The sequence below is a fragment of the Copadichromis virginalis genome, linkage group LG10 (assembly GCF_057382275.1).
Source record: "Copadichromis virginalis isolate Kocher_CV1m ecotype Utaka linkage group LG10, C_Virginalis_male_GT1.1, whole genome shotgun sequence".
Classification (NCBI taxonomy): Eukaryota; Metazoa; Chordata; class Actinopteri; order Cichliformes; family Cichlidae; genus Copadichromis; species Copadichromis virginalis.
Window position 1 is genome coordinate 31,623,701 of NC_140627.1, and position 13,450 is coordinate 31,637,150.

The following is a 13,450-nucleotide window of genomic DNA, read 5'->3' on the forward strand; positions in this document are numbered from 1 at the left end:
ATTTTGCTCTGTGGAAGCTCACTGACTGTCAAAGCGAACGCAAGTGAAGAGTAGCAAATGATATCTGAAAGAGGATAATGAGCGCTTGCTGCTTCATCGGCTGTGTGCAGAAAAACTCAAAGAAGGCAAAGTTAAAGGTGAGCCAACACGCAGGGTTGAAAAAAAAAAAATAGGAATACAATATATTCAAGAGGGTAAAGGAGGAAAAAAAAATTACTATTCTCTGCTGTATCAAACTGAGGCAAAATGAGACCGAGGAACTGTTAGGGAACAGCTTTTGATTCTTGAGAACAAAGCTGGACCTTTTGCACTTTCCTCATCATCACTAATTAAACAAACGTTAGTGTGTGTTTGTGTGTGTTGCATTATGTGCAAAAAGGGAGATTACTGCAAGCATAACGTAGGAATAGATGTGCAAAATGAAGGAAATTCAGTTTTAAGCAGGAAGGAAAACAGTATTTTAATGTCCACAGATGAATTCATAACTTATCATAAACAAGATGTTTCAATACAAGACTTGGTGACACAATTAAATAAGAAAGGGAGGAGATAAGAATGTTATCTAATAATCAGCTGCACAATTTAACAATTTCTTGATCACTAATTTGCAATCAGAAATTAGTTTTTGATGGGATTCACATTACTTATATCACACAGATGTTCGTGTGCCTGGTGGGAGCACATGAGCGGGTCCTCTATCCTCACTGACGGTCTTCTCAGAAGTTGTATGGACAGACACTTTGACGTAGTCACCACCTCCATCATTCCTTTGCCCTTTGCTTGAAAGCAGTGCCTGCTCCTCTGCATCCTTGTCGGGGTTGGGGGGGGCAGTAATCTGTCTGTTCCCTCTCGCCACAGTCGACTCTATGTGTTCTGACGCAGGGTTCCCGGTCTCCCCCGTCTCCTCTACCACCGCCCGGCAGTTTAGGATGAGTGGCGGCAAAGGCACGCTGCGGGCCAGCTCCTCGATGTGACGGGCAAACTCCATAGTTTTGAACTGCGTGACCTTGGCGAGCTCCACCGTCTTGGCTGAAGTGACAATGGGGATGCTCTTGGCAACCTCGAATGCCTTCTGCAGCTTCTCTGTGCCCTCTGTCCGGAAGAACTCATTGATGACCCTCTCCATCTCCTTGAGGTGGCTGCTGACCATGCACAGGCGGGCCACGTTGAGGATCATGGTGATGGTGAAGGCCACCAGGCACACAACGACGAAATGCAGCCCCAAGCCACTGTCAGAGTAGGCAACGCGAAGAGTCACCGTGTAGTTTTGGGTGCCGCCGCTGGCGCTCGAGGCAACACAGGTGTAGCTGCCGCGGTCCTCAAACAAGACCTCGGTGATGTTCAGGATGCCTTCCTCTTGAATCTGCCACCTTCCACCTGCGGCAATAACGCACAACATATTTTTACTTTTACCACAAAGTTTCTCATTAAAACGTTCAAATCTCCTTCATCTCCTTAATCAGCAGCATTACCTAAGGCAATTTGTCAAAGACAAGAAATAGAAGGCAGTCATTCTTTTTCTCCAAACTCTAATCAGTACACATCTCTGTCACCTGCTGACAAATAGTTCAGCAAGTCAACCAGAATGACAATTTCTGGATTTCTTTAGTATTTGAAAATTAAAATACCTACAGAGACCTTTTGGTGACATGGTAACAAGTGTACAAATACAGAAGGTGGTTTTATTCAATGCCAGTGTCCTGGGTCTACAATTATTTAAATACAACATCGTGTAACACATTATAGCACATCGGGATATTATGTTAAAATTCATGGAAGTCCAATTATTAAAATGGCAGCATGAGTTAGGTTTGCAAAGTTACATCTGAACAGACTCAAAGACTTCGGGAACAATGTCCTTTAGACAGACAAGGCCAACGTGGATGTGTTTGGCAATAATACCCAGCATCATGTTTGTGCTGATAAGCTGTATTTGATTTTTGTTAAACACCTCACACTAACTGTTTGCTAAAGGCCAACTGTTTGACAGCTAAAACTAGGCCAAAACTGGCTCATGCAACAGGACAATGATCCTAAGCACAGCAGCAAATCCACAAGTTGCACAGGCCCAGCCAAAGTCCGGACCTCAACCGGACTAAACTGCTATGAACGGACCTTCAATTTATTTCTGTTAAAGGTGGTTCAGCAAACTACTGAATCATGAGATGTACTTAATTCATCACACACTGCTTCTGCAGTTTGTGTTAGATAAATAATGATGCAGTGTGTCACATAGTGTAGGCCAGCAGGGGGTTTTCTACGGAAGAGGATTAGGGCCACTAAGTGGGTACGTCTTTTTTTTTTTCTTCTTTTCCTGAATTCTGAGAAAAAAGTCAGAATTCTGACTTTAATCTCAGATTTTTTTTCCAGTGGCCCTAATCCTCTTCCGTAGTTTTCAGTGTCTGAACACACAAAATTTTATATATGAAATGAAGCATACTTCCTTTTTCCACATACTGTTTGTGACTAAAGTATTATTCATGGTAAAAACAGTAACAATGATTGACTAAGTGATTGATATGCTGGTTGAAAGGCAGTGCTTATGTGTCTTACTTTACATAAAACCTTTTTGTCACTTTCAGAATTAAATGCCACTGAAATATCAGCACGAGCACTAACTCTGAAAGTATGTTTTTCAGTTCATTTGATTGCTTTCAGATAAAAAAAAAAAAGCCATGCAGGACGAAAAGAACTCGAAGCTGATCAAAATCTCGCTGCTTCATTTCCTCGTCCTACCTGCGTCGTCACCCTGCAGGGGTCCTTTAGAGTTGTACCAGCTGATGTTATCATAGGTCCCGGTCACGTTACACGTAATCAGCATGCTCGACCCCTCCTTCACCACGATGGGTGGGATGCTAGCCCGCTGCATTGAGGTCACCACCTCTGACCCATTGTGAGCTCCACCTGCTTTCCAGCAATTGAGCAGTAAGAATGTGGCGAGCCAGTGAGAGAGGTGAGGATTATGAGGCAAAAACATGTTGAAAAGAGCCACAGGTTCAGCTCACATTGGGACGAGACAAACCTGCAAAACAGGAAAAGTCAACGGTCAAATCTGATGTAGCGTCATATGACAACAGGCCCTTAGCTCTTTAGTGTCTTTATAATATGTACGTCTGCATTTCACAAATTTGAATGTTTAGTATATTAGTATTTTATGCAGTAATCATCAGGACATAAAACCTTTACAGGACAATTTTAATTAAAAGGAAATCACTTGAGTTTAAATGTTGTGTTTAAGCTCTTCTTCCAGTGAGGTTTTTTTTTTTTTGCTTGTTTGTTTGTTTTTTAATCTTTATTTTTTTCAGAGCACTTTGTTGAATTCTTGATCTCATTTTTCTCCATGTCCCAACATTTAAGTTACAAAATCATCACCCTTTTATTTGAATAACATTATAATTTTGCTCTGAAGTCACTTTTAGCTCATTTTTTTTTAATCTATCTTTTCTGAACCCTGTGTAAGTGTACTGAAAAGAAATCTCGGTTATAACATTAAGTATACGGCGAACGGGACAGGCGTGAGGCACATTTACAGTGATGCTTAATGAGTGCGCTAAACTAACAATTCAGAATAAATTATCGGAAAAGTGGGCAATTCCTTAATTCGTTTACAGACTGAAAGTATCAGTAAAAGGTACTGTGGTGCTATAATACACCGAGTTTTAAACAGAAATATAACATAGGTCAGACACAGCTTGATTAAATAACAAACTGGTTCTTGTTACCGCACTAGCGTCCCAGGCACGATAATGGTTTTCGAACTAAAACCATTCAAATTCCCACCTGTTGCCCACAGAAACCAAGGCAGCCAAATCCACCATCAGCAAGTGGCAAAAAACATCAGATATGTATAGGATTCAGTACCACGTACGAAAGTGACCCAGTTCGGATGTCGGATTTGTGCTGTTCACACCGTCATACCATGATCGGATATGGGTCGCATAGGGTCAAAAAAGTCGGATTTGATGCGCTTTCGCCTGCAGTGTGAAGTTTTACAATTATTTTAGTAATTTACCTTGAGTGTGCCAGCCAAGGAAGCACAATCCATCCGATCCATTCGCTTCCTAGTACAGGTATGAGTGAATGGGCGTGGTTTTCTGTCAACTCTTCCATGCAGGTAGGTGAGATCACGTCACTGTCGCCTATTTATTTATTTTACATTTTTACACGATTTATAAGAAATAATCTAAGTCAAACAGTTTATGTACTGAACGTTTTGTTATTTATTCAATGATTCATTAGCAGTTTTTATCTTTAATCGTGTTTCTCTATTTTTTTTCAATAAGTAATAACAAGGGATTTAATAGTCATTTGTATTTGTATATTGTTGTTAGAATTAAACATTATTATTATTATTATTATTATTATTATTATTATTATTATTATTATTATTATTATTATTATTATTATTATTAAAGTAGCAATATATTAACTAAGCGCATTTTATTTTGACGTTTCCGGAAGTCTTGTTTTCTTTTTTTAATCCAGGACGACAGACCCCCCTAATGGGACTGATTCATTTCAAAATAATATTGCAAAAACTGAACCCTAAACTACTAACCTAACTTTTCGGTTCGAGTTTGTACTTTTTGTAAATTAAACTTTGAGCACATTTGTTTTTTTCTCTTCTATAAAGATTAATACGTTTGACGTTACAGTCAATTTGTGAGCATCAATGTGCTACATACTTTTATTTTGAAGAGAATAACAGGAATTCGTGTTTTTCATTGTGGCTAACAGCTAGACTTTGAAAACAAAATATGACGTGGCTAATCCGGGTGGAAAAACCACAGCACGAAAATCTGAGCCATTAAAGTGTTTGTCAGAAAACTAGAAGTTGCTAAAGGTGTAGATACTAAAGTGCAAACCGAAACAATAAAAGGCGGATCTTAATTTTTAATTTGGAAGCGGAAACTACTACAACTATTAGCTGATTGAGCTAACGTCACCTGCTAACATTACGACTTTGACAGCTGAGCAGGAGAAAAGGTGAGTTAATAGCAAGGAACTTAAGTTAGCTTGTTTTTTCTCATTAAATTATTAGTTTATTATAGTTGAACCAGCAGTCGATGCTAGAAAAACAGCTGACGCTCGTGTAAAGGATACTTGCAAGACACGAACTCGATGTTCTCCTAAACTGTTAGCAAGCGTTTTGAAAGGGAGAACTTAACAGTAAATCCAGTAAACATCCAGTACGTATTGATCCCAGCGCTAAACTATTACCACGGACTACAAGAAAACGTGACACACACATTTTTATGGATTATCTTTATACTTGTACAAACTCCTACTTTTTCTTCTGTGTGATGATTGTTTTCTTTGTCACTTTGGACTTTCTATGTACTTATATATGATTCAGCATCACTACCTCCAGCTCCCATGGATAGCTAAAAGCAATGCAAAGTCGGATTAATGCATTAATCTCATATTGTAAGAATAATTAGATTTGTCCTGACAGCTCCACGATTTAACGCTTGGAGATGTGAAAAGCTTCTGCTTCAAACCCATAAGAAAATACATCTCCTTAGAGTTGGTTAAAGCCTTGGTTAAGGGCCAAGCTAAAGAAACATTTAGTGCACCTCGTTTTTATGAGTAGAACAGCTTATGAACAGAGCAGTATGTAGTGTTTCTTCCTCTTGTGAAGCCCCGGTCAAAATATTTCTGTTTTTATGAAAAGACGCAGAGATTCCCTCACAAGTTTGATTTACTGGAGTCACTGTTACAAGAGTAAGTCTTTTGAAATTAGTGATTATCTCCCTGACATTAGAATGTATCACCCCCCCCCCCCCCCCCCTTAAAACAGTTAATTTCATATAAAAGGTCTCTTTTTTTTCTACCTTTCTTTTCTTTTTTCATTTCTTTTGTACGTACATTTTGATAAAATCCTGATTTTGAAGCTGTGATTTTGTTGAAATGTTTCGATTGCAGATCTTATCCAAGTTTAAGTGTCGTTGGGTTTTTTGTTTTTTTTTCTTTTTAACTGTAAAAACTTATAAAGTTATAAATGTACTTATAAAGTTATGAAGGTTTAAAAATTCTGAAAAAGTAACACAAATTGAAATCCCAGCCCATGTACATCAAGGGACTTTTAATTTGAAAATATTCATAATATGAAGGTAAAATTTTCAGTACTTTTTTAATGTGTGTTAGTGTGGAAAAAAAAAAAGGAACCCGGACTCCTCTGGGAGGTGAACTGAATTTACTCATGATTGAAACTGAATACTACTACTGCTATCACTACTACTACTATTAATAATAATAATAATAATAATAATAATAATTAAACAAAAAAATTAAACTCACAAGTGAAGTTGACTGACTCAGTTGAAAGGTCGACTGACACGTGATGAGGTGAGAAGTGCACAAGAGAGTTAACTACAAACCAGTACCTGGCATTTCCGCTACTATCCAAAGCAACAAGCAAATCATTTTGTTTATTGCCAGAGTTTATGCAGTGCCTTTTTTTCCTCCTCTTTCTTTCCAGGTATGCACTGAGACATTTGGTAACATGTCAGACAGTGAAGCTTCTTGTGCAGCAGCCAAGGGTGCAGAGGCAGCGCCGGAAAAGCAGAATGTCTCTCCCGCTCGAACCCCTGACAGCTCCTCTCCATCCACACCTGACATCTCCACTGATGTAGCTCCGACGAGAAAAGCCAGGAGGAGGCCAGAAACCCAGCCTGCGGCCAAAGTTCAGGAGACTCCAAAAGAGGATGAGCAGCCAGCAGAGGTAGTAGAAATTGAAGTACTGCTCATACTCGAAGAACTAAAGATGATTGCAAAAAGAGAAGAGCTGAAGCCATAATTTCCATCATGACTTCTTTTTCATCCTGCAACATATCATGTCACATAAACATCTTCAAAAGAAGCTTGTGTGTTTGGTCGTTGACACTGTAAAGCTATCTCACAGGGAAGTGTGATACCTGATGAGCGTGGGTGCAATAACACTTTCACATGAGATTCTTAATGACCCTGCTGATGTGCGATGTCATCTAATTATCTATTGGATGATTTAACAACCTAATGGGCTTAGACTAAATGGTCTGATGTGTTGGATAGTTATTCTTGTGTGAAATGTGAGTTTTAAACAAGCTGCGTTTGTCATAATCTTTAATGGTTTTCTGTGAAACCACTAAAAGGCACTTGTTGAAGTCATCTTTCTGTTTTACTCATTCACAACATCTGTTTTGTGTCTTTTCTTCTTTCTCCTTCTGTCCTCATTCTCAGACATCCAATCAGTCGACCGTGTCTCAGGGTGGCTGGGGTTACTGGGGCAGCTGGGGCAAATCCATCTTATCCACAGCAACAGCTACTGTGACCACTGTGGGTGAGTATCCAACACATCACTCAGTCTTTACAAGTACACAGTTGGCTCCTCTGAAAAATAGTACAACACCAAGTCATTTGTTGTTAAACGTAGTCTTGCTTTGGCCTTTTTCATTCTGTTACTGTTAAAGCTTCTCTGCTATATGTACTGATGTCTTCTGTCTGTTTAGGCCAAGGTATCACTCAGGTGATCGAGAAGGCTGAGACATCACTGGGAATCCCCAGTCCAACCGAACTGTCAGCTCAGGTGGAGGAAGAAGAGAAACAGAAGGGTAAGGCCGCATTATTGTGAATATGAAAAATGTTTGTTAGAACCTGGAGGATCAATAAAGCCAGGCTCTCCAGTCAAGATGATCAAGATGTATCAAAACACTTTAATGGGCACATTTGATTTGACTTTTCATCTGCTGCTAATGAACCAATCAGATGTTGATCACTTCAGTCAGAGAGGACTGGCTGATGGAGATCTGCCAAGAATTCAAAATTAATATAAAAGCAAAATGCAACACCGGTACTTCAGATAAGACGGGAGCTGGCAGAGTGTGGCAGAAAATTGTTGATCCTGTAGATTGCTAAGTGGATATATTTGCTTTAGTACTCCGTTTCTGATGTTACAGCAGCAAATTAATAGAGTTTTACTTTCATTTTGATTTAAACATCTTTAGGCTACTGAGTTCCTTCAAGTCCCATAGCTTTGTGAAGGAAAGATTTGTCCAAATGAAAATGAAATTAATTGAATTGACCCATTTAAATTATTATTGTTTTCTCTCGTGTAATCCTTGGACATTGATTTTTATGTCGTTAGTGTCTTCTCCTGTAGATGGCACTAGCATGGAGCCCGACAAAGCAGTAGATGAATCGTCAGCAGTGGGAAGTGCGATGGGAATGTTGTCGTCACTCAGTAGCGTCGTCCAGAGCACGGTAAGCTGATGCTTAAAACTAGAGAGCACTTGTGTGTTGGTGCGACTGTTCTCACTTGACAAAAGTTAGGAATTTATTTTAGCTCATATTTTAAAGAAAAGTTTAAACTGGGCTTCCTCACAGGGTAAGACCGTGATAACAGGAGGTCTAGATGCTCTTGAGTTCATTGGGAAGAAGACGATGGACGTGATAGCAGAAGGTGATCCTGGCTTTAAAAAGACCAAAGGACTGATGAGACGGAACGCCACTCTCTCTCAGGTAGGTAGTAAATACAAAACCAAGCTAAAATCCTAAAATCTCACTCAAACTTAATGGACAAGAGGGAACATATATATATGAAGACTTTAAAGCTTAGTGGATGACATAGATTTCTGGAGCCGTGTCCCTTATCATGTGTCACACTCTCTCAACTCTGTCACTCTTTGTTTCTCAGGTGCTGAGGGAGGCGAAGGAGCGAGAGGAGCTGCAGTCAGCAGACAAAGACTCGGCAAATTCAGACAAGAAGGTGGTCGCTCACTACGGGATGCTGTTTGATGAATTTCAGGGTCTGTCACACCTTGAAGCTCTGGAGATTCTATCTCGAGAGAGTGAGTCAAAGGTACAATGAAAGTCTCTGCCAAAATATCACTTCTGCTGTAGCTAAAAACATACAAAGACACTGTTTCTATGCTTTACATTTCTGGGGAATCTAGTAAAGTATTTTCTCTTGTGTGTGCTGTAGGTGAAGTCGGTGCTCTTGACTCTATCAGGAGACGAGCTGGTTGAGCTCAGAGATGAGCTCGACCAAATCAAAAGCTCCTTCTCCCTGGTGGAGTTCGATGATGAGGAAGTTGATGAGAGTAAAGGTAATGTCTTTTAAATCAGCTATAAAAGTTTCACAGCTGCAAGAAGAACCTGAAATAAATGATGGTGCATTTCTAATTGCAGATGAAGACGGATTAGAGTTTGAGAGGGAGTTAAAGGAGGCCATGGAGGGCCTCAGTGTTTCTGCAACTGCAGACAAACTGAGCAAGGTACAGCTCAAACAATTCACTGTGCAGAATCATATTCCTGCCAGTTTCTGACTCATTATTCGAAATGTTACAAGGACCTTAACTTGTCTCCCTTGTCGTTAATTTGATGGGAAAAGTAACAGAAATATGTCAGATACACTCATAGCTTTTAAATCTATTAGACTGGTCTCTTTCTGATTTACAGTAACTGCTAATTCTCAACTCGCCAATTTCCTGTTAAAGTATGATTGCTAACATCCAACAGGCCTGTAAGAGCTCCGCCAGCCTGATTAGTGAGCTGACCAAACAGCATGTGGAAACAGATGTAAATGAGGAGGATGTGAAGAAGCATAGTGTGGAGGTATGTCTTACTGACATCATCAACATATATATATTTTTTCAGTGTCCAACATTGCAAGTATTGGACGTTTGAGGGTAATACTTGACTGCAGGATTTGACCAAGTAGCAATGGTGTGTGTGTTGAATCTTGTCAGGAGGTTCATGCTGCAGCTATCAGGAGTCTGGCCGAGCTGACGGCCAGATCCATCGAGCTTTTCCACAAACTGGCTGAGATGATCCTTTTCTCCAATGGCAGTGCAGAGGCCAGCGTCCTGTCACAGTAAGACAGCATGAGCGGGGGACTCAGGGGTGGGGATATTTCACTTTTTCTGTGCACTTTAATTAACTGTATACCTTTTGTCATGCTGTCTGTTCTCAGGTTAACTGTTGTCCTGTGTAAAGAAATCTCACTGCTGTCCAAGAAGTTTACTTCCTGCCTGACAGCAGCAGGGGTAAGTTTCAAGATCCTATCCATCTGTTTTAACGTCAGGGCGTCACTGATACCTGATGCTTGTAAAGCATTTGTCCCACCACACTTAGATTTTCATATTTACTATGTAAATTTAAAGTCTTAAAAGTAACAGATGTTTTATTTTCCACTGATGTCATTTATTGTTAATCTGACCTCCACGTGTTTATTATTTCTTCATATTATCACACTGTTGATAAGGAATCATAGTAAGCAGTTCAGCTGATGTCTCACAGTTATTATATTATAAATATCATTTTAGAAGGAGATCTGCGTTAGCCACAAACTTCATCATTTTGTTTCCATCCACATTTTTCTGTTTTTATGTCAAACCCTAATTTATGCTTCTCTTTGCAGTGTTTTCTCTTCCAAACCACTAATTCTTTGTTCCACAGAGAGATCATTTTAATTTAATTTTTTTCTGTTTTACAGTCAAACGAGAAGGGAGAAGTCCTCAACCCCCTGATAACAGGAGTATTTTTAGAGGTTTGTCATATTACTGCAGCCAACATATGTTCATTAATGAATTGTCCAAAATGTTTTTGTTTTTCGAATACATACAACACACCAGGGGTTCTGGCACTGTCTACTTTATAGAGATCCTCATCTTTTGGGATTCTTTGCAGTTCAGTATGTCAGTTAAAGGTCCGTTCGTGTAAAACAAGAAGCGTTCTCGTCTTTCCTTTTAAATTTGATTTGGTGTCCCACAGGGGTCAATTCTCGAACCTTCTTCATTTAGTCTGTATTTCCTTAGTTGTCTTGTCTGTAAAATTCCTGATGACTTACTTTAGATGTCAGATTTTTCCAGCCAGTAGGGTTCTGGAGAAACCTCAATATAATCATTTGCTGTAATTTAAAACTAAGAAGTCGTATCAGCTCATTGCTTCAGCAGAAGAACAGAACAGAATCAGTTATCTGACTGTCGTTGTTACTTAATTGCAAGAAAAGTATATCAAAAATATTTACTATAGCTAAAATAAACAAAACAATTTATTTATCTGCTGCTCAGAGCACTTTAACTTTTGGTTGTCTTGACAAGGACTGTGCTACAATGATATTAGAGTAAATTAAGACTTTTGTCAAAGAAATATTATTTCAGCTCATGACTGAAACATGACTAGATGTCAGGAGAAGATTTACAGCTATTCAACACGAAAGCTACGTTCTAATAGTCAGAGAAAACTGTGCTGAGACTTGATTTTATGGTGTTTTATACAAAGTGTGGCCAAAAGCAAAAGCTGATTTAAAATTGGTTGGCTAGTTCCTCCACACCACTTCATCCTGCTTCATCAGGATCTCTGCTTGTAGAAGTTTGAGTTTTAAAACCCCATATAGATTAACAGACATTAGTATGGACATTTGGAGATTGATATTTCATACTAACGTGTTCTTTGTTTTTTAAATCCCACACAGGCATCCAACAGTGCATCTTACATCCAGGATGCCTTCCAGCTCCTTATGCCAATACTGGAGATATCTCACATCGAGAGGAGAGTTCAGCTTACGCAGCAGTGACCCGCTAACCTGACCTCTGCACTCCACTACAGCCACTAAGCTGGGGCTCAGAGTCTCAGCAGAGAACTGACATATCTTTAAAATGTTTAAGTTGTCTGGTTTTTCAGCTCAAGACAAAATCTACTTTGAGATTAGGAGAGAAAATGTTTTCTTGTCAAACAGTGTTACCTTTCTGCGCATTGCTGGTTTATTTGGACTGTATGTTATATGAAGTCATTGGTGTACAGAAGAAGAAGAACAGTGTGGCTTTATAATGAACGCAGAACAATTTTTACTTTCATTGCACAAAATACACTACCTTTTCTTGGGTGTTATTCATTCACTTAGTTCAGGCATCTCATACAGGATACCAACCAGTGATAACTTGTTTCCAAAAGAACATCTTAACAAAATAAATGGTAAGATGTAGACATGAGGCTTCACTCTTACTGCAAAGCAAATCATTGCTGGTCCTGGAGCAGCTGGACTCTAAGTGTGTTTGCTAAAATCTTCAAGACACAATAATTTTAGTTTTTGGCAACTTGTCCTTAAATCAGGGGCAGACTGAATGTGATAAGCCTACAGTTCTGTTGCTTTTTGGCTAACTGAAGGATGATATTTGGAGTTTTCTTTCCCTTTGTTTTAAACCCACATCCTTCTAGGTTTACATCCAATATCAATTTTAAATTTTGCACCATTGCATGTCAGCACTCGTTCTAGCCAACGTCTCTTTTTCTCTATAGACAGCCTCAGATTTAAAGAAGACTTTGAGCCAACATTTCTTTTACGACTGCACCACTTTTACTAGATTTGATAGAAAAGTCGTGGATCATTTAAAAAAAAGACCAACAAGCTGGTCACATAGCTTCAATAGTTTACATTAATGCCCTTGCATTCTGTAAGAGCATTTTAAATAAACCTTTAAGAAATCGTCTAAATGTTTAAGCGATGCTGAGTTGAGATTCAGAGTTGCAGTTTGTTTAGGAGAAATAGAATAATAAATCTTGAAAGGGACGTATTATTTTCATTTCCTGCTCTATACTTTTGGTCTCTTTTTAAGCAGCTTTGTTCACAAATTCAAAATGAACCTCATTTTTCTTATACTGTACAGTTTATCATTTAACTTGAAACTCCCGTTGAACCAACTTTATATTGATTGGTTACCTCTTGTACAAAAATGTACAAGCTCAAATGTTGACAATCAAAAAAGTTTGAACATCCTGTCCTGCCACAGCTTATAATTTACTCCATGTCTGCTTTGTCCTTACTGTCCATCCCCAAAGCCTGTAGGTACCATGTAGAAAACCATTGTTTCATCAATTTTTCCATCAATGAAATAAAAAAGCAGTGCACAGCAAAATAAAACTCATTAGTGAGGTATACAAACATGATGATTGTAAGTGTCAGTGTTATAAGCCTGCTTTCCCCTTTTGTCATCTATCCAACATGAAAACTTCTGTCTGCCAAGAAGATAGAGGACTGCTAACAGCTGAGTGTTGTGGGCATGTAAATTTATGGTTTCGGAGTAATATGGAGCAATATACTGTACGCTATGGCATATTACTGAGATGAGGTTCAAATAAATGTGCTTCCTTCAAGCTTTTTGTGTTTAAATTGCAGGGTTACATGTTGTCAGTGGTTTTTGACTTTTTGTGTGCGCACATACTTTCTTTGGCTTCTCGTGACTAAATTAATCTCGTGACAGAATCCTTGGTCTGATGAGAAACCAGACATGTTTTTTGTTAATCCTTTATAGAAATTATCATTTCAATTTTTCAGTCTGGCTAATTGACTGTTTTCACTGTGGTTGTGTCTTTGGTAGAAAATAGTTCTTATGGTGGAGGGATTATCCAGATCAATGTAAAAGCACCTCTTTCACAGTTTACAACATTACAATTAGATTACCAGTGAAAT

General features: G+C 38.9%; 2 protein-coding genes across 3 annotated transcripts; one reads left to right on the forward strand and one right to left on the reverse strand.

Annotated features, from left to right (window-relative positions):
- Positions 1 to 441: 441 nt before the first annotated feature.
- Positions 442 to 4,073, reverse strand: LOC146700805 (microfibrillar-associated protein 3-like). Its single transcript, XM_085471050.1, has 3 exons — positions 4,013 to 4,073; positions 2,737 to 3,022; positions 442 to 1,377 (listed from the first exon to the last, which is right to left on the reverse strand). The coding sequence occupies exons 2-3, from the start codon at positions 2,975 to 2,977 to the stop codon at positions 650 to 652; spliced, it is 969 nt and encodes a 322-aa protein (XP_085327176.1). The 5' UTR covers positions 2,978 to 3,022; positions 4,013 to 4,073; the 3' UTR covers positions 442 to 649.
- A 616-nt stretch (positions 4,074 to 4,689) lies between these two features.
- Positions 4,690 to 13,134, forward strand: fam114a2 (family with sequence similarity 114 member A2). 2 transcript variants are annotated; one of them, XM_085471051.1, is made up of 14 exons: positions 4,690 to 4,986; positions 6,482 to 6,724; positions 7,222 to 7,321; positions 7,491 to 7,592; positions 8,126 to 8,241; positions 8,365 to 8,499; positions 8,675 to 8,839; positions 8,963 to 9,086; positions 9,169 to 9,254; positions 9,499 to 9,594; positions 9,729 to 9,853; positions 9,953 to 10,025; positions 10,475 to 10,528; positions 11,456 to 13,134. In XM_085471051.1, the coding sequence occupies exons 2-14, from the start codon at positions 6,506 to 6,508 to the stop codon at positions 11,555 to 11,557; spliced, it is 1,497 nt and encodes a 498-aa protein (XP_085327177.1). In that variant the 5' UTR covers positions 4,690 to 4,986; positions 6,482 to 6,505; the 3' UTR covers positions 11,558 to 13,134. The 2 variants fall into 2 exon arrangements, with proteins under 2 accessions (XP_085327177.1, XP_085327178.1); XM_085471052.1 differs by having other exon boundaries at positions 8,141 to 8,241.
- Positions 13,135 to 13,450: the final 316 nt, after the last annotated feature.

Coding starts and splice junctions, on each gene's coding strand:
- LOC146700805 (XM_085471050.1), bottom strand. CDS start 2,977: ATGTTTTTGCCTCATAATCCTCACCTCTCTCACTGGCTCGCCACATTC. Junction 1,378..2,736: donor CCTGCAGGGTGACGACGCAG/GTAGGACGAGGA, acceptor TTATTGCCGCAG/GTGGAAGGTGGCAGATTCAA.
- fam114a2 (XM_085471051.1), top strand. CDS start 6,506: ATGTCAGACAGTGAAGCTTCTTGTGCAGCAGCCAAGGGTGCAGAGGCA. Junction 6,725..7,221: donor AGGATGAGCAGCCAGCAGAG/GTAGTAGAAATT, acceptor CCTCATTCTCAG/ACATCCAATCAGTCGACCGT. Junction 10,026..10,474: donor CCTGCCTGACAGCAGCAGGG/GTAAGTTTCAAG, acceptor TCTGTTTTACAG/TCAAACGAGAAGGGAGAAGT.